The sequence below is a fragment of the Lactuca sativa genome, chromosome 4 (genome assembly GCF_002870075.4).
Source record: "Lactuca sativa cultivar Salinas chromosome 4, Lsat_Salinas_v11, whole genome shotgun sequence".
NCBI classification, from domain to species: Eukaryota; Viridiplantae; Streptophyta; class Magnoliopsida; order Asterales; family Asteraceae; genus Lactuca; species Lactuca sativa.
In genome coordinates this window covers 71649432-71673256 of record NC_056626.2, presented here as the reverse complement: position 1 = coordinate 71673256, position 23825 = coordinate 71649432, and the positions used below count along the sequence as shown (strand labels likewise).

General features: G+C 33.6%; 1 protein-coding gene across 3 annotated transcripts; it reads right to left on the bottom strand.

Annotated features, from left to right (window-relative positions):
• Nucleotides 1-12574: 12574 nt before the first annotated feature.
• On the bottom strand, nucleotides 12575-15503 carry LOC111896027 (malate dehydrogenase, cytoplasmic). 3 transcript variants are annotated; one of them, XM_023892058.3, is made up of 7 exons: nucleotides 15270-15503; nucleotides 14446-14604; nucleotides 14189-14364; nucleotides 13722-13999; nucleotides 13377-13512; nucleotides 13157-13268; nucleotides 12575-12812 (listed from the first exon to the last, which is right to left on the bottom strand). In XM_023892058.3, exons 2-7 carry the CDS (start codon nucleotides 14576-14578, stop codon nucleotides 12718-12720), a joined length of 930 nt encoding a protein of 309 aa, XP_023747826.1. In that variant the 5' UTR covers nucleotides 14579-14604; nucleotides 15270-15503; the 3' UTR covers nucleotides 12575-12717. The 3 variants fall into 3 exon arrangements, with proteins under 3 accessions (XP_023747826.1, XP_023747827.1, XP_023747825.1); XM_023892059.3 differs by lacking the exon at nucleotides 15270-15503 and adding an exon at nucleotides 15099-15121; XM_023892057.3 differs by lacking the exon at nucleotides 15270-15503 and adding an exon at nucleotides 14839-15090.
• Between the last annotated feature and the right edge of the window lie 8322 nt (nucleotides 15504-23825).

Here is a 23825-nt window from a genome sequence, read left to right as displayed (position 1 = left end):
CACACTGGGAAAGAAGAGGAAGATGGTGATTCACAATGAATCATCAGATGACGAAGTTGTCCCTGAAACTCCACCTATTTCTCTACCTATCACAACCATGGTAACTGTTCCTCTACCTATTTCTCAACCTTCACAAATTTCACCACCTATTTCTCAACCTTCGCAAAGTTCACCAATTATTTCTCAAACCCAACTACTCGAAATAGATCTTACCAAATCAATTACTGAGGAGGTACCTATTTCGGATACGGTTGTCAACGTATCTGATACGGGGGCACCTATCCCGAGTGTTGCATCCACACTACCCATCATCACCACTTCATCCATATTTGACCATGCCCTTCAGAACCCATTCACCACTCTTTTCCCATCCCAATCACCTGAAAATCCTATACCTTCGCAACAAATGTCAGATCCAGAAGTCGAAGGAGGTGCTTTTGGTGGTGTCCTTGATGACATTTCTTTTGATTCTGAGGAAGAAGAAATTCCTGATCATATGCTGATGACAGGAAAACAGTTCAAAATCCTTAATCAAAAATTGAAGACAATTATTCAATCACAAGCTGATTCAGGGAGAATGTCTTCGATTTCAGCAATGGAGGTGGATATAATGATTAAAGAGGCTGAGAAACGTATTTTGGAGAAAGTTGATCAGTCTGACAAAAATAACGAACTCCGAGTGCAAACTCAAGGGAATAATTTCACGACTACCCTTAAAGATCTTAAAGCTGCCAACAAAGAAAGACATCTTCTTTTTATTCAAGATGTAAAGAAAGTTCATGAAGACGTCAACTTCAAAATTCAAGAGTTGAAGTCTGACATTGAGAAGGATCTGCAAGCAGTAAACACAAGACAGGAAGATTTTCACAAGCAGGTTGTGGAAATTTTGTCTCAAATCCACAAACTCAACAACATTCCTGTTGCTGCTGATCAAAATGCTGCCACTATGGAGAAGTTTGATATCTTGATCAAATTAGTCACGGAGCTCAAATCCGCAGTTTCGCAGTCTTCTACTTCGCAAATCATTACTCCAGAATTCTTGTCTCTAAAGATTAACACTTTAGAACAAGCCATTCAGAAGGCTCTAGCTCCGATATCGAACTTTAGTTCTTTACTTCCGAAGGGTGCTCCACCTGTTTTCACAGGGGTGCAAGGGGGAGAGAAGAGTCGAAGTAAAGAAGTTGATGCGAAAACAGTGGGGAAGGTCATTTCGACTCAATTGGTTGCAACTATTCCAATCCCTACCAAACCGATTTCTTCAACAACAATAACTACAAAAACAATTTCTAAGGGAATTGTTATTGGAGGAAATGAAGGAGGTTCGAGTTCTCAACCTCAGAAGGATGTATCAGGGAAGGGAAAGGGCATCCTTTATGAAAAATCGAAAGAGGAGTTAAAAGTTGATGCCGAAGCTGAACTAGAAAGAATGAGACAGGTCCAAAGCATAATGCGACAACGTGCAAGTGATCCTCCCTCAATGAACAAAGGAGATCATGCGAAGCTTTACTCTTACGAAACGATAGAGTCTAAAGTAGTAGGAAGGGAGATGTACGAGTTCGAGAAAAAGCCAAAACGAAGTTACGACATTGCGAACTCAGATCACTGTCAGCTGGACTTCCTTATAAATGAAATGTTGTTCATCACTGCACAGTACAAGATCAGTGAGAAATTTGATAATCCAGATGACTACACTCATATGAAAATCAGATTTCATGTTGTTCTTGCGAAGAATCCTGATGAAGTCTGGTCCCTGATGAAGATCAAGAAGGTGCTCACGATAAAGAAAGATGTTTTGTTTGAAGACATGCTTCAGAACTTTCGATATTTTGTCATCAGGGCAGACAACAAACAATATGACTTCACTATTGATGACTTCCCACTGATGAACTGCAATGATCTTATTCAAGTAGCTTTGATTCTGAAGAACATGGAAGAGAACAAGCTTAAAGGCTCAGAGACTGATGTTTTCAAAGTCGGGTTTGCGCATGTGAAGACTTACATCGACAACTACTTCGATTGTCTTGCACTGACTGATGAGGAGTTGGCAAATGTTCTTGGAAGAGAAGTGAAGGTTCCATGGGAAGATACTTTGACACAATCAACATTGTCGAAGTATGTAGTGGGTGAGATTTGCCTTAAACCTTTTGGCATGGTGTTTTCGGGAAGAGACACTAAGGGCAAACCAAAGAAGTTCTTGTTTAAAGCTTCAGAAATCGAAAGATACAATTCTTCGCAATATACGCACTTCATTGTACGTATGAATAATTGCAAGAAAAACACAAAAGGTGACAAGAAGGACTTGAAGAAGGTGATCTCCTGGTATGGAGAAGTGTGAAGAACGATTCACTCTGCAATTCAAATGCTTTTAGGTTGAATTGTATCGACTGTTTACAAAGGGGGAGAATGTAGATGTTAAGTTGTAAAAGTCGAATAGTGTCTTGTAATGATTCGCATTTTATATGTATTTTACTAAGTCAATGTTAAATGCGAAGTACTGCATGCGAAGTTTCAATGTATTAGACTTAGTATACTTTTTGTAAGTTCCCTATAAATAGGGACGTAGTCTTGAAGTAGAAAGAGAGATCGAAACACAAAAACACTCTTTAGCTTATTCTGTAATCAGTCTTAATGAAATGAGATCTGATTAATATTTACTTCGTGTGTTCTTTATCTTTCATCATTCAAATCTATTGTTTTACATCTTAATTCTCGATAACAGTTCTCAACAACTTCATAATTTCTCACACAATTATGATCGACTATGAGATTTTAGAATAATAAGACTATTAGTGGATTAAACGTGTTAATATATAATATAACAAGTATTTTTGCGAAGATCATATCCAAATATATTAAAACAATAAGTAATAGATGTTGTCACGATGCTCTAATATACAAATACTAAATCCAAATTAAATCCCATTTTCAAAATAACAAAGTATTATAGTTGAAGTGTAACCATTCGTACTTAGCTTAAGAAAAGACTTTATTAATGGGTCAAACTAAATTTAGTTTGTGTGAATTTTATGAATACGATCATCTTCGTATTTAGCTTTATTCTAAGTATAGTTAAATATCTTGGAGAATGTGATTGGTGTTCTGATGTGATTTATAGTCTCTTAGCTTAATTAAGTATACTCATGAACTCACAAAAGATTTCTTTGTGATCCTTGGATGCTAGGACTCAACATAGTTTTTTAATAAATTTATTTATCCAATCATATGTGATTACAACTTCTAAAATAGTGTATTCTTATTTTGTAGCATATTGTTTTATTTTGTTTTTCTTGAACCTCATTCCAACAAAACTTTATCTTCATTCCATAATGAAGTCATAATCTTATTACTATATATATATATATATATATATATATATATATATATATATATATATAGAGAGAGAGAGAGAGAGAATCAAGAGTTTAGGGGGTAAAGTGTAAAAAAGAAGGGGACTCGATGAGTAGGTATGCCGACTCGCCGAGTCGGAGCGGGATTTTGGTCGCGAGTTAAGTGACCAACTCATCGAGTCGGTAGTTGGACTCGACGAGTTGGTGCTGAAGAGAGAAAAACCCTAATCTCAGGGTTGTGCCCTATATAAAGAATGTTATGTTCCTCCTTCAGCCTCTTTACCTTCCCTTTGAGTTCCATAAACCCCAAAATTCGTGTGAGGCTTCATTGTTGAGGAGATTGGGGGCTTAGAAGAGGAAATTGGTGGAAGGAGCTTGAGAAATTGGAAGTTAGCATCAAGGGCTTGTATAGATCGGTGATCTACATCAGTTTTGGGCACATCTCTGAGGTAAGGAGCCTTATCTTAAGCTATTTCCTTTTTGGTTTATCCTTGGTGGTTATTTTGGGAGTCCCTTAGCTTGTTTTTAGACCTATCTCGGATTTGGGAGTTAGATATGGGGTTGCTGCTCCAGATCTAGACTCATGATGGCTTAGAATATCATAAAGCTTTAGTTCTTGGGTTGTTAGTAAAGCCCTTTTATCTAAAACCCAAGCCCTAGTGTGTTTTGGGCTTATATCTCCTTGGTATCACGTAAAGTTTGCAACTTTACGTGAAGGATAGCTTGTAGAAGGGTAGATCTATGGATTGGAGCCCCTGCATGGCTTGAAAGCCCCTGAATAGATTGAGAACTGGAGATACTCGGCGAGTCATATGAGTGTACTCGACGAGTTGTATGAATATGTGCATGAACTCGGCGAGTTGGAAGAACAACTCGACGAGTCTGTTGAAGATTGGCTTGGACTCAGCGAGTCTGTTCTTGGACTCGGCAAGTCTGGTCATGGAACCCTAACCTTTTCTGGTTAAGTTGTGAATCGGTGAGTCGAGAGACGACTCGATGGGTTGAGCAGGATGGGACTCGAAGATTCTTGGACTCGACGAGTCAGCGGGTTGACTCGGCAAGTAGAGTCAGTCAGGAAGTTTGACTTTGACCAAGGACTTTGACTTTGACCAAGAGTTGACCAGTTGACTTCTAGGGGTATTTTGGTATTTATTGGTATTTATTGAGTTCAGTTATTTGGTGTTGACCAGTGGAGGGGTCGTGTCGGTGGTTGGGGCAGCGTGATCTTATTTCTTCAGCTGACAGTTGCAGGTGGGTCTTCTCACCATACCAATGGGTCTAAGGCACCAAGGTCGGCCCATCTTATGTTGTGTGATATGATAGTTAGCTTTATGCTAGGTGGTATGCTGGTAATTATGTGATATGCTAGATGTCTTTGTGATACTTGCATGGAAGACAATGTAGGGTAGCCCATGACATAATGGTATAAGACCATGGGGGTAGCCACGACATCCTTACAGGTTTATGTACGTGTTATGTGTAGATATTTATGTGATGCATGATAGGCTATTTGGTTATATATGGTATTTGCAGGGAAGACCCCGGGGGAAGCCCGTGGCATTGGATGTAAGACCATGTGGGGTAGCCCATGACAGTCCTAGGTAAAGACCATGTGGGGTAGCCCATGGAATTGGATGTAAGACCATGTGGGGGAGCCCATGGCAGTCCTAGGTAAAGACCATGTGGGGTAGCCCAATGCACTATTAAGGTTTTATGTATGCAAGGCTTATGTGATATATGATAGCTTTTATAGCTAACAGTATATATGATACGTGTGTAGCTTTTATAGCTAACAGGATATGTGATATGTGGTTTGTGTGAATGGTATGCTCTGGGAAACTCACTAAGCTTCGTGCTTACAGTTTTGTTTATGGTTTCAGGTATCATCGTTTTGGAAAGGAAGAGCTCAAGTTGATCGCAGTGCACACACCTATGATTTCCGCAATGAATGATTTTGGGATAAACGATTTGATTGACTATGATTTGATTATTTGAATTAAATGATATCAATGTTTTAGTTATATTAAAAATGAAATTTTTACCCCTGATTTTTGGGACGTTACAATTATAGTTTAAAATTTGACGTTATTAGCAACGAAAGCATGTTGTTTTCAATAAACTAAAACCATTTTATCCCACAAGGATAATTTTGTAATAACTTATAAATATTAAACATAAACAAAGAAGAAGAAAGTATAACAAGCTTTGAAGAATTTGGTTCCTTTTGGCAATTAGGAAGTTTTTGAAGATGGCTTTAAAATTCTAAGTAGAAGTTATCTATAATGTATCTACCAAGCAAGATTTGAACCATCAAAATCTGCTAGTAACACTTGTTAATAAGTTGTTCTTAAGCTTTAAGACTTGTACTAAATAAATCATTAAAGAAAACCAATTTAAAGAGCCAAGAACTTTTCCTTCAGCATACAAACATCGGCCTTCTGCACGAAGCTAGACCGACACTTTTGCCTTAAACATAAATTTGGTCCACACCTTTCCCTTCAACATGCAATTGGTACACACATGACCTCCAACATGAAGTTGGTATGTTCGAGTATCTTGGGTTTTAACACAAAGCTAGAACGCCTCAACTCACCACAAGATATGTCGATACACACACACATGTGTGTATATATATATATATATATATATATATATATATATATATATGCTTAGGTTATTTTGGTTTTACTAACTATTTTGTGCCAGAATGCATAGATCTGGACCCTCGGATGGAATAAAATCAAATGTCATGATCTGAGAGTCTATAATATTACAATAGACTAGCATGCACCATATAATCACACAATTTTCAACATAAGGGTATTTTGGTCAATTTACATATATTAAAAAAAGGAAATTTTCGGATTTTAAGGGATAATTAATTCATTTATTTTTAAAATTTTGAATATTTTAAATTAATTCAAATTTAAAAATCCGATTTTATTCTGTCAGAATGACAGAATGCAAACCATAAACTAGTAAACATATTTTCGATTTTATTCTTGCAAAATATATTTCCAATGCAGTTATATCTGATAATTGACCTGGTTTAAGAATAAGATATTATTTATATACATCCAACCTGGGTCTATGATCATATTCTTAATATACATCTGAAATTAAATACAAATTCATAAATATTCTTACAAACTAATATCCTTATACATTTTAATATATATATATATATATATATATATATATATATATATATATATACATCTGAAATTAAATACAAATTCATATAATTCTTACAAACTAATATCCTTATACATTTTAATATATATATATATATATATATATATATATATATATATATATATATATATATATATATATATATATATTCTACCAGAATATCATCAAAAAATGAATAAAATTCTTTAAAAAATAGCATTATTGTATATACAATTATTGAACAAATACACTTAATCCTCTTCAATGGTCCATATAATCAACTTGATCTTCACATATATACTTGTTGAACTTGATTCCAAATATTTCTCTTGTATGATCAGTATTGAATTCCTTCTCCATACAATTATGAAAGAATAAGATACATTACTCGTTAGTATTACCAAACATTCTCCAAGACATTCTAACATAATGCATTTATATAAATAAATTCCAAGAGAATATATTACATAATGCACTTAAATCATAGTCTTTTCTTCTACATGCATAAACATTCTAAAGCATATATAAATGTATTTTGTCAGAATTACTAGCAACACTTGTTTTATGTAATATATATATTCTCATATAATGAACATGTGTTTGCATTTTGATATGAAAAAGAGTCCATAGCTTAACCCTTTTCATGTAAATTCTGACAGAATACATTCTAACAGAATACATAGAATACATACCACTATTTTCTTATTCCAGTAAAATAGTAAACAACACACATATGCAAAATCCATTGCAATTTGCAAGCAAAATCCACTTTGTCAAAACTCAATCAAACAATATTGAATCATGTAGGAACAAGAAATGCAAAATCTATCTCATCTAGTTTAATACCAACAATAAAAGAGCGTGAAATGGGATTGAAGAAACCGAATGCAATTCCAAAGTTAATCCAAATCAACTAGTATCAACTTGTTGTTATGAAAAGGGCATCCAAACCAATCTAAATTAAGTTATATATTTCAGAAAAGAATAAGAAACAAAGATAAGTAAAAGCATTAAAAATTATTAACTATTTTTTCATTGAGGCATTTTATCGAACACATAGAGGTCATGACAGAATCATATCCAACAAATCTGACAGAAACTGGCCATGGAATATATGAAGTCAAAGAAGGATGAAATAGAAACAAATCGATAAGATTTATAGTTATATTATAGCAATCAAAAATTGGAAAAAAAAACTTGTCAAATAAGAATTTGAAAACTTTTACCAATTCTACGTTGTACCACCAAACAATAAGATTGAATAGGTCGGCATCCAACGCAAAGACACAAATATACCAAGTCAGACAATAGGGTAATCGATTAACTAGAAACATGAGAAGTGAATGTGAAGCTGGAGATCGATTGATCGATTAAAGCAAAAAATGAGTTTATTAAAAGAAAGAAAAGCTTAATAATTGATTGGAGAAGGATAATTACCTGGTAATGAGTTTTGAATCTTGATGATCGCTTGTAGAAGAAGAAGCATAATTGGTGGACCAGAAACGATGGGGAGTTCGATTTAAGGATAATATTCTAAATTTATATTTGCTTCTTACGTGATATCAGGAATATCAATTATCTATCATAATTAACTATGCAAAGATTACTATAATACCCTTAAATGATTTATTTATTTATTGTTTATTTTCCTAAATTCCTATTGGTGCATTCATGCACACAATAGTTGCTTGAAACATTTGAACCTAGTTCTCTCTCTCTCTCTCTCTCTCTATGTGTGTGTGTGTGTGTTATAGATAAACGAAAAACTCAACACAACAGGCAACTAATTAACTAGTCCACCAGCCTAACAACATACTACAACATAACCACATCCTAACACACAAGGATACATACTACAATATATTGTATAGTAAGAAAAAACACATGAATTCCAGAACTAAATCTGACTACCCAAAGTCCTAAAGAATCAACTACACAAACCACTTAAACCAAACACAGGTTAAGCCTCAATCTATAGCTAAAAACATATAACTTTAACCTAAAAGTCAAACTGGTCAAAAAGCCAAAAATTCGACAGCCAAGGTCAAAGTCAACGATAAACAGCCTTCAGGTCGTGACCCTTGACTAGTTGTGTCGAGGAGCATAAAACAACAAAGTAGTCGGGAATTCTCCAAAAGCACATTGTGGCCCGCAATAGGTCCAACCGTGATATCTGGCTTAACTATCTTCCACTTTAAGGACTTAATCCATTAAGTCCAAAACCTCTAAATCTCATATATGAATCACACAATGGTCTTAATGGATAAAGTCTCCAACTTTATCCATTCCAATGACTTAATCAAGCAAGATCTTAAACCCTAAGTCCATTAATCTCTTAAAGAGCTCATAATTTGTGTATGGACTCAAAAGAACCCATGCATGGACCATTTTCCCCAACATGAAAGGTCCATAAGCATAATACAACATTAAAGAGATATGAAGTTCAACAAAGTCCAACAACATAAGGATTTGGGGCCAAAAATGATCACAAGATCATCCAAAACTTAGATATATGAGATAAAAACATAAAGGTGAAAGATTTATGCCCACCAAGGTCTAATGATGAGAAAAGCTTCTAGATATAAACTTGAACCCCACATTCTTGCTCCAAAGAACACTTCCATCATCTTCAATCTTCATAAAATGGAAGAAAATGTTCAAACTCCCTAAAAGAGGCTAGGGTTAGGGTAAGGAATGATCTCAAAGGATGGAGGTTGCCAAAATGACCCAAAACACATAGGTAACATCATTAAACATGAACTAAAACCATAAAAATGAAATGGGTTTAGGTTGCACAACTTTCTCGTTATGACACTTTATGTGTCATGTCGTGAAAAGCCTTACCCAACAATGCCCAATTCAGCTTAAGCCCAAACTGCCTTTCAGCCTAAAACTCAACCTTTTATCCAAAGTCTTAAACTTTTAGCCTAATAACCTCATTCATTTAAGGTCCAAACTTCATCCCTTTAAGCCTAAGACCTTCTTTCATATTAAACTAAAGTCCGCCATTCCAGACTAAGACTAAGAAACATCCTGAAACTGGGTGTTGCATCAATCACATGGCCGTTGATGCCTCTACAAAACCTCCATCAACACCTTGATGTCTCTGCAATCACGTTTAATTCGAGGATTCTATAGTGAAATCGAGGATTCTTTAGTGCCATTTGCAATCTTGCTGACACTTTTGTAAATTTTCATCTATTTTTTTTAAATCAGATTTAAAAATTATTGATTTTTAAGCAATTTATTGTCGACAACTTATTTTGTGAAGTTGATTCACTAGTGGATTCTAGTCGGTTGTTTTTATGTATTCACCGAAATCATTTTTTCTGTGATTGGCATTCTACTATATTATTTGTGTTAGAATATGTCACTTTGTTTAATTGTTTTATTTTTTTTAGTTTATTCGATAATCAATTTACTGTCCCCAAGAAGGTACGAAACAAGTATGATGACTTTGGTGGGATGTTAAAAATACGTCGATGTTACGGGTGATAGCAACAAAGTTCATTGGTATTTTTGGCCATCTTTGATTATTAATTTTATGTTGGTTATTGTTGATGACTTGATGCTGATGGGTTTTAATTGTATGTTGTGTACTTTGGAGTTTGCATTTTTATAACTTTTTATATAAAAGTTTATTTATTCTCTTTAGAAGGGTATTATAGTCTACTTTTGATATTAATATATACAAGAGACAATATAAGGTAATATGATTATTTTTCATCATTCACCGGAGTCAATTAGAAATATAATCAAATAACATTGTTTCAATCAGATGTGAACTCAATCAAAACTTATAACTCAGTCAGCAACTATCAAACGATCAACCTTCTATATAATTAAATTATTTAATTCAAATATTGATGATAATGTATAGAAACTTAAAAATACTATCCTAGAGACAGGTCTTAATTGTTTTAATGAGCAGTTGTAATGTTGTTAATAGAAACATATAGAATTAAATCAAACAAATTTAAAAAATTTGACATTTTTTTAAAACGAATATAAACAACATCGAAGAAACAATAAAACTAAAAACAAAACATTTTAAAGACCACAGGAAAAATGTAATTGAGAAAACCAATACATATTTAGAAAACGAAAAAATATAACTAAAAATTTGTTTAAAATTGAAACGAGATAATGACGATTATTATGGCCCTGTTTGATATTCATCTGACCGAGTCAGGTCAGACATTTTTGGCTGACTCGGTCAGACGAAAGGTGTTTGATAAACAAAATCTTGGCATCTGACTCGGAAAGCAAGGTCTGAGAGAAAGAAAAGAAGGCTTTCCAGTAGTACCCGTGGCTTGGATAAAAATTCGTAGTTATTGAAGGTTACAAGATAGAACTTGAGTCTCCTTTGTAGAAAGAATGATGCTTACCAGCAAGCTGAAGGGCTTTTTGTATTTTATCTCAAAAATAATATATTTAATGTCTATTATGTTGGAAGTTATTATTATTATTATTATTATTATTATTATTATTATTATTAATGTCTATTATTATTATTATTATTATTATTATTATTATTATTATTATTAATGTCTATTATTATTATTATTATTATTATAAATGTCTATTATTATTATTATTGTAATTGTTGTTATTATTAATGTTGTTGTTGTTATTATTATTATTATTATCATCATATTGTATAGAAACGTGTAGAGCATCGGGGTAAAATGGTCATTTTACACCAGTCAGCACATTCAGTCAGATTCTCAATCAAACAGCATGATTTCTTACTCAGTCAGAATTTCTTACTCAGATAGACCTTTCTCAGTCAGCAACTATCAAACGGGGCCTAACATTTATGATGTTGTGTTTTGTTGTTGCCAAGTCCAAACTACATCAACTCATCAAGCAATGGTGTTTTTTATTTGCAACTATGGTCCCTATGTAATATTAAAATTTCATAAATGGTACATATGACAATAACTATGTTTTTAATTTGTAGAATTATAGAAATAGTCTATGTTTAATAGTAAAATTACATAAATGATCTCTATTTCAGTAAAATGAAAATATCATAGAATCGATCTTTGTGTTTAATTTGTAAAATTATAGAAATGGTCTAAAAGATTTGATATCTATAAAACTACAAAAAGATACAAGGCAAAGCAAAGCACTTGTGACTTTATGTGGGCTAAAGCCCAATAGGCGGAGAAGGTAAGAGTAAGACAACAACTACCTATTAGCAGCGGTTAACATCCAACCCAACTCCAATTTGGTTAACCAAAAGCCTAGTCATGTGTCTTTAAAGGTTTTCTTTCAGTTTGACAAACAATATTTAAACACTTACATAGTTTTAGAAATAAAAGTTTAGTCGATGTTTTGGCAAAACTATCTGAAATATGTAAAATGACAAAAGCATGTAGATCGACTTATATATATATATATATATATATATATATATATATATATATATATATATATATATATATATATATATATATATATATATATATATATATAATAAATGGTATATCTTGTAGAATTTTAAAACACTCGGTAAGCTTGTCGAAACATTAGTATAAGTAATTTTTTAAAAAGTTAGATTATAAGCTAATTTATGGTGTATCAAACATAACAATCTAAAAAGCTAGTTTGCTGAGCTTTGGCTCTTTCTAAAAAAAACAACCTAAAAAGCTGAAAAAATAAGTTAATTAAGGTTTGCCAAACATAGTCTTAACATCGAGATGTGGGTACACTCGTAATTATCCCGTATATAAGTTATATAGACAATTATTGTAGGTAAATTTCTTACTTTTTGTAATAAAAGGTTAATACAGCCAATTATTAGTTTATTATCTTATGTGAAAAAACTTATTTATAACATGTATAAAATGAATTATATTCTTAAAGACGTATTAAGATGAAATTTTATAATCAATAGGGAATAGGGAAGCCCTTAATGGTAATACTTACACAAAGAAACTACATCTAACTTGTGAATTCTAAAAATGGTGTTCTTTAGAGAATTTAAGTTGTTAGATTTCTGATCAAGACTCTCTAAAGATGTTAGATTTGTGGTCAAGACACTCAACTCCGAGGAAAAGCAACATGACATAATATAAATATAGATACATCAACAGTCTTTAAGGGTTCATGTTCGATAATTTATTTAGAATTTATACAGATATGATAATATAAAAACTACTCATTTTCCTATTACACATAAGATTGATTATCAATGGAGGCATGAGTAGGCAAAGTTTTTTTCCTCAATGAGCTCTTTTTCTAAAGCATCCATCTTCTCCCTTGCAAACCTATCAATCTTTAGCCCTACACACCATTGCAAATTTTGCAAAATAATTACTCAATAAAAAATTCTAAATATATTCACATTTTACGATTTCACAATTCCATCTAAATGTCATACATGGGTCTTTTTGCACATATCAATATAACCTCAATTGAACTCTAAAAACAATAAGGATATTTTATAATTAAGTAAATTTTTATTGCTTAATGCTTATTATGAGAAAAAAAAAAGCAAGTACAATGTCATAATAGAAAAAGAAATGAAAGTAGGATGCTATAATTAACAAATATTAAAAATACATTGCTATCTTTTGCATACAGTGTAAGTTTTTTTTATGCTAAAATAATGTTTATTGGAAACATACCTTGAACAATTGACCATTCGCCTTTCTCACAAGTGACAGGGAACGAGTAAATTAGCCCCGGTTGGATACCATACGACCCGTCAGAATAAACTCCCATCGACACCCATGTTCCCTACATCCCAAAATTGCAAAATCAAATAATAATAATAATATAATAATAAAATATTCGATAAATAATAAAAGAAAGCAAAACAAGAAAACAAAGAAGAAGCAATCAAACCTTAGGAGTACCAAGAATCCAATCGCGCATATGATCACACGTAGCACTTGCGGCAGATAACGCACTAGACAACCTTCTAGATTTTATTATAACTTCACCTCTTCGTTGCACATTTGTTATGAACTCCGTGTTCAACCTAAATCATAATCAATATCATTAAAAGTAATCAAAATTTCAAAATAAAAAGTCATTCTGCAAAAAAAAAAATTATTCTTCTAGCAACCCTGGATGTAAATCAGGTACACAGGGGCCCACCAGAAGCCAATCCACATTGGAATTAAAACTTTCACACTGCGACTGCTAATACTTTAAACATAAATTTGAGAAAAAAAAGTGAAGAGCTACCAATTATCATCGGCAACAAGTTCTTTCACGGATTTATGTCCAACACCAATGTTGACCATAGCATGATTAGCGTCCGGATATTGATTTGAGGAGTGATTTCCCCACATAATAACATTTTTTACATCACCAACATGTACATTTAGATTCTCAGATAATTGGTTTAACGCGCGATTATGATCAAGTCTTGTGAGGGATGTGATATTCTCTTCGGGGATTGAAGGCGCGTATTCTTTCAAGATAAGTGCGTTCGTATTTGCAGGATTAGCAACCACAAGAACCTGCATAATTGAATATCAATCTTAAAATTTTTAGGTCTAATAAACAAAACCCATAATCAACAAAACCCATAATCAGATAGGTATCTTTATTCTTTCAGCAACCCTTGAGCTGAGCTGGCCCACCCCATCCCAGATAGTGTATCATGTGAGATATAAATCAGGTACAGAGGGTCTGTCTGACAAACAAACCTTGCAATTTGTATCTGCATGTTGTTCCAAGGCTGAAGCTTGAGCTTTGTAAATGCCAATATTCTTGGATATTAAATCTTTATTACTCATTCCTTTTCTACGAGGGAATCCACCAAGCATGATTGCAATATCGACACCTTTACAAGCTTCAATAACATCGGTCGTGGTAATAACACCTAAAAGATATATAACAAATAACAAAAGTTAACTTTAGATAAGAATTTATACATGACAATCAATATGTTTAGAAAGTTAACCTTTGAGAAGAGGGAATGCTCCATCCATTAGTTCCAATTTTACCCCTTTCAAGATGTCACCAGCAGGCTCAATATCAAGCATGTGTAGAATTACTGGTTGATCTGGACCCAACATTGCCCCTTTTGCGATCATTGGAAATAGGGCATAGGCTATTTGGCCTGTGACATAAGTTCATTGGAAATTAATAAATCAAGAAATATTAGATAATAATAAAATCCAGGACTTCTTTTTAGAAATGGATGAAATCAGGATAATGTACAGATTTGTTTGCACAATGTATAAGTAATTGATGAATTCCTGAACTTGAATTGACAATTTCTAATCTTGAAAACTGTTTTATAAAATGAATAGTTTTCTTTTCATAAGAATGAAAAGTTGACCAAAAGACATGCCTGCAGCTCCAGTAACAAGCACAATAAGAGGATCTTTTTCAACATCCAAAAAGCTCCATATGTATCTAATGATCCTCCATGACAAATACACACAAACCAAAACAACTCCAACTTTCTGAACAATCTCCAAATTCTCCATTTGGTTTAATAAATCAAAACAAACAAGATACAATGAGAGTTCTTCTACGAGAACAACATTTATTTATACAAAAATCATTGACAGGCCAACCCAACTCTGACAGAAGGAATTTATCAAACACCTGGTGGGCAAGGCAAAGAAACCCTAATTGAGGAATACCAATACAAAGCCCATAAGCAATGCAACGTGATTAATGGAGTCTTGAGAAAGATGACTTGAAGATAGAGGAAAGCATTATGTGATAATGTGCATTTAGTGTATATGTGTATGTGTAGGATGATGGGCAAGTTACCTTAGCTCCCGTGACACTACCCGAATTGGATTCATGGCCATGATTCTGAAACTGGAAAAAACTGATAAACTTTCTGAATGGTGATGATAATAATTTCGAAACACGAAACTGATGGCTGGTTACGTGTTGTGAGAAAGTTGGTTGATAACACGGGTTTCAACTATCAAGAACGAAAACGGACTCCGTTAAAAGATCTGTCGGCATCATCCTCACCTTTAGGAGCCAACTTAATCGACTGCTACTTTAAATTTTGATTGTGATCAGAAGACGAAAAAAAAATTGAGAAAAAAAAAACCAAATATGTCTATCCATTTACTAATTTCTAAATAACACAGTAATAATATATTTTTTTTAATCAAAATCACACCTAAATAGTGATCTTTCTCACATATCACAACTGCATCTACAAAATCACCATGTGATTTTTAGCTGACAGACCTTTTTTTTTAGATGTCACATCTTTTTATATATAGATGTCATTTGCGAAAAAAATAAGCTTTCTATTGTAGATTATTAAAATATTTATTTACGTAAATTTCCTTCATTTTATAAAAAATTATAAACTTGAAATTTTCTTAAAATCAATCTCAATCACATCCTCGGAAACATTATGTCTAAACAGTAAGGTCGTTTCAAAGATCAATGTTTTAAGATAGTGGAAGTTTATCTTAAAAGATATTAAATATCTTTTTACTTTTGTTCTTACACATCCTTCTACCCAATTAAATAATAACATGTGTCATATTAATGTATTAAAATATCATTAAATGAGCATTAGATATCCACATGTCACTATTTAATTGGGTATAAGGATTTGTAAAAAGAAATAATAGGAGGATATTTAATTTTTCCTTACTTTTTTGTTTCTTTTAGAGTTTAAGCTCGTTTTTTATGAGAAAAAGTCATTTTTCGCAAATATCATATGCCACAAGACATTTCTTAAAAAGAAATAGAATGTGTGAGAAAACTATTTTCATAAATAATGTCTATGAAAAATATAATTATTCACCAAAAAAAGTCTAACAAAAACATTTTTACAAATGACATGTGAAAATGATATATATATATATATATATATATATATATATATATATATATATATATATATATATATATATATATATATATATATATATATATATCATTTTTCGTAGATGCCATTTGTGTGAAAATAACACTTTTTAGCAAAAATAAATAAATAAATAAATGGCATCTATGGATTTTCTAATAAAATATCGTATTTTCCAAAATTTAGGACATTTGTGTTGCCAAATTAAGAAAATTTAGCCTCTAAACGATAGTTGCATAATTAAGAATGAGACAAAAACGTGAGGTAGTTCCGATATTATACACATCAAATGCATTATTGGAACCCCTCAATAAATATGAAGCTAATATGTTCTTTCAACCTTTGTCATATATGACACGAGAGTAGATAAGCCGTGTTAACAAATTGAGTATATATGTTTAATTTTTAAATTAAAATGCAATTTGTGTACGAATCCTGAAATAAGTAACCAAGTATTTCTTAGTTTGGTAACAACTTGCGTGGAAATGTGTTATAAGTCAATCTTTTACGTGGGTTGTTGTCGACTAAGAAATGGTATGTAGTTTTTCACTAGTAATATAGCTTCTCTTTGTAAAAATGTAAGAAAAATATCTATATAGAAACTCTAAGTTGTTTGTTTTTATATATTTACTAGGTGTGAGACCCGTACACAGGTTTATAAAAAACGTTTAATATAAAACTGTAAACATTATATATTTTTTAAAATAATAATTTTACATAAATACAAAGAATATAATAAATAAAGCAAGTAATAAAGGTTGTAGAACATTTATTATGAAACTTAATAGAATGATTTACTTTACATATATAAATCTCATTAAAATGTGGATTTTAAATTTAAAAAAAATGAAAAATTTAAGAAAATGATAAGTGGTAAAGAAATAATTCAAAAACACTTAGAAAATGACATGTGTCAAATTCAATGAGAACATGACATTTGACAAAATTGATTTTCATTTATTAGGTTAAGATGTAAGTTGTTATTTGATAAAATATAATATATATATATATATATATATATATATATATATATATATATATATATATATATATATATATCCTTCATAATAAATAAATAACTTTTTGCCACTTGTCAATTTTCTTATGCATTTGGACACATGTAACTTTGTGGTTAATTTTTAGAAATTAATTTCCACTTGTCATTTTATGGTAATTTTTTATTTTCTTAACTAACTATCTAATTTTTAGGTTATAGAAAGTAATTAATGTGTCATTAATTTGTTTCCTTATATTTTCAAATTTTAATATGTTTCTTTCTATATATATAATTCAAAATTGACATATTTCTTTTAAAGTTTATTATTATTTTAGACAAAATCGTCTATATAAAAAAAATAATCAAACTTTATTTCTTTTTATTGACAAACTAAAATAATATTATATGGTCAAAATATAATTATTTTTCTGTAGTTTGTTTTATTAATATAAATTGAATTATTTATTTATTCATCATTTTGTTTGTATATATATTTTAAAATTTTATTTTAAAAAATACTTAATGTTTACACTTTGATATTTAATGTTTTCTTAAAAAAAAAAATATTTAAAGTTTATATTTTCGTATATAATTTTTTTAATCAACCCGTGTAATACACGAGTTTCACACCTAGTTCAATAATATTTATAAGAGATCCACTAATACCCAACTACAACTTACTTACCACAAAATCAAACCTCTACATAAAAATGTAAACACTTTAACAATTTCACACCCCAAAACCGGAACGGCGGAAACGTTCTGGGGTGTATGACGTCATGTCAAGTATAATAAAACATTGCATTAATAGTAATAATTTTACATGGTTACTTTACAATACATCAAAGTAATACAAGTAATAGAATAAATACAACGTGGTACTAAGCTATCTTCATCAACAGCTCCTGGGATGTACCTGTCTAATTTCTGACCTGAGAATACAAGTTATTTGAAAAGCGAGTATCAGCATTTTTACAAATGCTGGTGAGTTCATAAGTATTTAGTGACATTTATCCAAATAACTTTATAAAGTAGTAGTTTAAGTGTTTACTGTGTATTAGAGTTCTTTCCAAAAAAATCCTACATTTTCTTTAATAAAGCAGCCTTCTACTAAGACTGGTCAGTGTTATGTGGTAAAAAGTCATTTTCCCTAACTTGCTATCATTATTAAAATACTGAATTTGATTATTGAGGAAAGCAAACGACATCCGGGAATAACATATGCCTCAGCAACGAGAACTGCTGACTAAGGCAAGGAATCATAGACTCCAGGAGAGTATCGAACAACGACACGCATGGTATAATCTAACAAATAGAGACTCGGACCCCAGAAGGTACCAAATGAAAGGTACAGTTGGTAAGGTCTAAAATAGTGAAAAACAGACCCCAGACAATATCAAATGAAAGATACGTCTTGTAAGGTCAAAATAGAGAAAACAGACCCCAGATAGTATCAAATGAAAGATACGTCTTGTAAGGTCGAAACAGTGTGACTTTGAAAATGAATTACCAGCATACAGTGTAAATTGCCGGTGAAATATCGTTACCCTAAAGCCAATGAATTATAAGGTAACCCGGGATACTCGTAACCATACTGACTAGAGTACCAGACGCCCTACAAGCGTCTAAAATATGACATTTGTCACCCGTTGGCTTGGTAGGCCGGGACTGTAGCTAGCAGTCTGGGTGCGGGGTTGTCAATCTCATATAGATCTATACACACAATGTCCGCTCTCCCTACAGGAGATTCTGGTTACCATCTAGACGACGGAGAAGGTCGTGTCCTGAAGATGCATCCCAAATAGTGGTAGAGACTTCCAAATAGTGGGTAGTGTGTAAGTGTTGAACTAGAGGTAGAGACTTCCAAATAGTGGGTAGTGTGTTTCTAATGTAAGTGTAGACTAGAGGTAAAGACCCTTAACTGAACTGACTAGAGAATTCATGTATGTCCATACTCATATACATAATATATAACTAATGAATCAAACGACCTTCGGACAGCCATCCGATCCCACCAGACCACATCTCAACGAAGAAAAGGAAATAGGGCGGACGAGCATTCCTAAGTCTTTCAATCATTACTTATATGCACCTATATAAGCACAGACATACATCTAACTACGACTGAGTGTGTATCAAGTAGAAGTGATTCTTGTGAAGTAGGAGTGTCTAACAAGTGAAGTAGGAGCGGTCGCAAGTGAAGTAGGAGAGTCGAACAAGTGAAGTAGGAGCGGTCGCAAGTGAAGTAGGAATGTCGAACAAGTATAAGCGTATCACGAAGTAGAGACGAAAATAAGTGAAGTAAGAGCGTCTATCAGGTATAAGCGACTACAAGTATAAGTGAATTAGAGACAATAACAGGTATAAGCGTATCAGGAAGTGAAAGCATTACCAAGTAGGAGTATAAAATAAGTATAAGCGAAGCAGCAGTAACTAACAAGTAAAAGTATACATTGTGAAAGAGAACTTTGATTAAAATCTTGTAAAACCTTTATAAACCAGTTTAAAGTGAGTTTTAAATAAAGCAGTATAAATAAGAGTCTTGAAACAAACGAAAAACCTTTTTGAAAACCATTATAGTGTCCTACTCGGTAAAACAGTATACAGTGTGGTAAAATCTTGTGCATGCGGGTTATCAATCACATGTGATTGATATGATAACTGGCATGTTTAACTTGTATTCCCCCCTATAAAACATGAAAAACATTTAAAAGGTTCATTTAGGGGTATGAACTCACCTGCTGTGAGTAGGTCCGACGAGGGTGCCGGTTGGGTGTTTGGGGCTTGATTACTCGTGATGTCCCTATGCAAAATGTAATAATGTCCATATATAATTAACTAGATATACATTCACTAATTATATGGAACATTACACTCCAACGAGGTTAAACACCTCAAAACTAGCATTTGGAGTGACCCAGGTGACATCTACGGACGTGAAATGGCACTAGGGACTTGAGATTTGAGTTTACTCCCCAAGAGTAAACATTCAAGGGAGTTTACAGCCACATAAAACATACATACATGAGTTCACAGCCGTGAACTCATGTTGGTGCGATTTTGAGTGTTTAATGGCTTGTTTGGACTTGGGGATTGTTGGTATGAATTTCTAAAATGCCTTGGAATTGACTAAATGAATTTATACAATTTAAAAGGGAGTTCACGGCTGTAAACTTGGAGTTTACGGCCGTAAACTCTCCTATGGTTAAGGATAATTGATTTGAGGCACTTAAAGCAATCACATGTGATTCTAGTAATTTTTCCAAGCCTTGGGATGATTTAAGGGCATCATTTAACATACTTTTATGAATTTACGGCCTAAGGGTATGTGCCATGGCCGTAAACTCTTGTATGATACATTTTGATATGTTTAAGGCCTCCTAACTATTTTTAGATGGTTCTAGGATTTACCACAAGGCTATTGGTTGAGTTTCAAGGCATTTTGACATGTTAAAAGGTGTTTACTCCCCATGTTTGAGGGGTTTACGGCCCAAGAATGAGCCTTGGCCGTAAACTCCTTTTTACTCCTCAAAATTCATGATTTAAATGTTTCAAGTCTCGATTTGTAAGCCTCAAAGTCGTATCTAAGTCCCAACAATGATTTGGAAGGGTTAAATGGCTCTAAACCCCCATTTTTATGTGTTTACGGCCTATGCATGTGCCTTGGCCGTAAACACTTGTTCCAGGTCCTAATTCTTAATTTAAACATTAATTTGAAGGCTAAAGAGGTTAGATAACAAGTTAGGAATGTTACCTCTTTGATTTGGAGCCTTAAATCTATGTTTTTGGACCTTAAACTTGGGTGAGGAGAGAGGTTAGAGAGAGGGTGGAAAAGCTCCAAATGGAGTTTACTCCCCCTTATATATGGGTGGGAGTTGGAGCTCAGTGATATTCTACCCGATACTGTCGTTAGACGGGGCTTTTGGTCGCACCCGATTTAGTGGTCGTAATAATAAAAACTAACATTTTCCAATTTAGTGGAAATATGTGTCATGTGTTTTTATTTCCTTATATCACGACTTAACATATTAAATGTAAACAAATGGAACGTTTATTAAATTGACGACCTCCAATTAACGGAACTTTTATAAACTGGAATATTCCGTTAACGGTAACGGGGAAATGTAACGAAACAACTTGGGTTGTCACAATATATATATATATATATATATATATATATATATATATATATATATATATATATATATATATATATATATTGTAACGCCCCAATTCCCGTGTATCAATTTGTGGTGATAATTTCTCATGATTTCAAGGTCTACTCGACGAGTCGGTTGCCTAACTCGCCGAGTAGCAGCGGGCAGATCCGCGTGTTTAAGTGACCTACTCGCCGAGTCCAAGGAGGGACTTAACGAGTATGAACTGACAAATGAAACCCTAAATTCCAGGGTTTTGCACCCTATTTAAGGAACCATTAGCCTCCATTAGTCCCTTACAGCCTTTATAGAGTCCAGAAAACCCTATTTCGTGGGAGAGCTTCACTTGAGTGTGTTTTTGAGCTTTGGAATGTGAAACTTGTGAAGGGAGCTTGAAATGTCAAGTAGTTAGCAGCAAAGGAATCCTGTGGATCTGCAAAATCTATCTCAGTTAGCTTCATTTGAGGTATCAGTTCATGATCTTGGCCTCATTGCTTTCTAGATCTCTTTGGATGAAATTAGGGCTTCTTGGCTTGGTTATGAAGCTATTATTGGGTATGAGCTCAGATCTGAAGTTGTAACTTCATATCTGAACTCTCCTTGATTTGTAAGTCCATAAAGCTATCTGCATTGGCAAGTATGAACCCCTCTTTAAGTGTAAAACCCCATTTCAAGTTTGGTTTTGGCATTTTGGGTCATTAGAGCCTTGCATGCACGTAAAGGTTGCAACTTTATGTGACAAGCATGCCTTGGGAAGTTGGATATGCAGTATGGAGGCTTAGCATGGCTTAGAAAGCATCTGTATGAATGAAGGACTGAAGGGACTCGACGAGTCGAATGGTAGACTCGGCGAGTCATATGAAGATGGTCATGAACTCGACGGGTTGATTGAACAACTCAGCGAGTCCGATGAAGATTGCCTTGGGCTCGGCGAGTGGCATGGTGACTTGGCGAGTTGGCAGGTAATGCAAGGAACTCGGCGAGTAGTTGAGGGTACTCGACGAGTTGAGGTCAACATGGACTGTTGACCTTTATCGTCATCGTCGCTATCATAGTTGACTTTGACTTTGACTAAGGGTTGACCGTTTTGACTTTTGAGGATAATTGGTAAGCGGGTATTTATAAATTGGATCATTGATGGTTAGGTGTTGGAGTTTGGGGCAGTGTTTCGGGAGCGTGATTTCGTGGTTCAGTCCGGAATTGCAAGGCGAGTTATCCTCACTATATCAACATGGTCTAAGGCACCAAGGCCGACCCTTTCTCGGATTGTATACTTGTATTTGTTTGATATGCTTATTGATCTGTTAGATCGATGTCCTGGTATATAGGATGGTGCTATGTTTAGTAACCTGGTTTAGGTCGGTATCCTGGTATATAGGATGATGCTATGTTAGTGACCTGGTTTAGGTCGGTATCTTGGTATATAGGATAATGTTATGTTAGAGATCGGTTAGATCTGTATGACTATCTGTTATTGCATGCTAGCGTATGATATTTATGTGCACATGTTTATTGGTTTGGGGAAAGGGTTGAGGCAGGTCCTGCTGTGTGCAGTAGGCCAAGACACCCTGGGCGGACCGGGTAGATTGCAGGCTCGGGTTGGGCAAATCTAGTCAGGCCGAAGGCCCAACGAGCGGTCCGGATAAGTTAAAGTCCCCGAGAGGGTGGTCCAGACGTGCCGAGGCTCGAAGAGTGGGACAGATAGACTGAAGGTCTGGTGCGGGCGGGCCAGTCATACTGTAGACTAAGAGAGTGGACCAGGTGGACTGAAGGCCCGGTGCGGGCAGACCAGTCACACTATAGACGCGAGATGCATGGTTGTTCTGTTTTGTTGATATGATATGATTATGGTTATGAGGTTGGTATTTTGGGGGTAACTCACTAAGCTTTCAGGCTTACAGTTTCAGTTTACTGTTTCAGGTTCAGCAGATGACCGCGGGAAGGCGAAGGCGTGACCGTACACTTCCTCGATTGATGAATATGATTTCTGGGAACTCTGATGTATAAACTCTTATGAAAACTAATTGTAAAAATTGAATGGTTTTAAATGATTCAAAAAGTTTTAAATTGGCTCGAATTTTATATATATATATATATATATATATATATATATATATATATATATATATATATATATAGGAGGGTTTAATTGAGAAAAAAAAAGGTTGAGAATGGGGGAATCATTCTCAGCTAATCATTTATTTTTGCCGCAAAAGCCTCCAACGCACCGGCGGAAATGGGAAAGGAATGCACATGTGTTTTCCAACAAAACATATTTCGTTAAACTATGCTAATCATTACATTAATATATACAAAAACATAGTTTTTTTTGT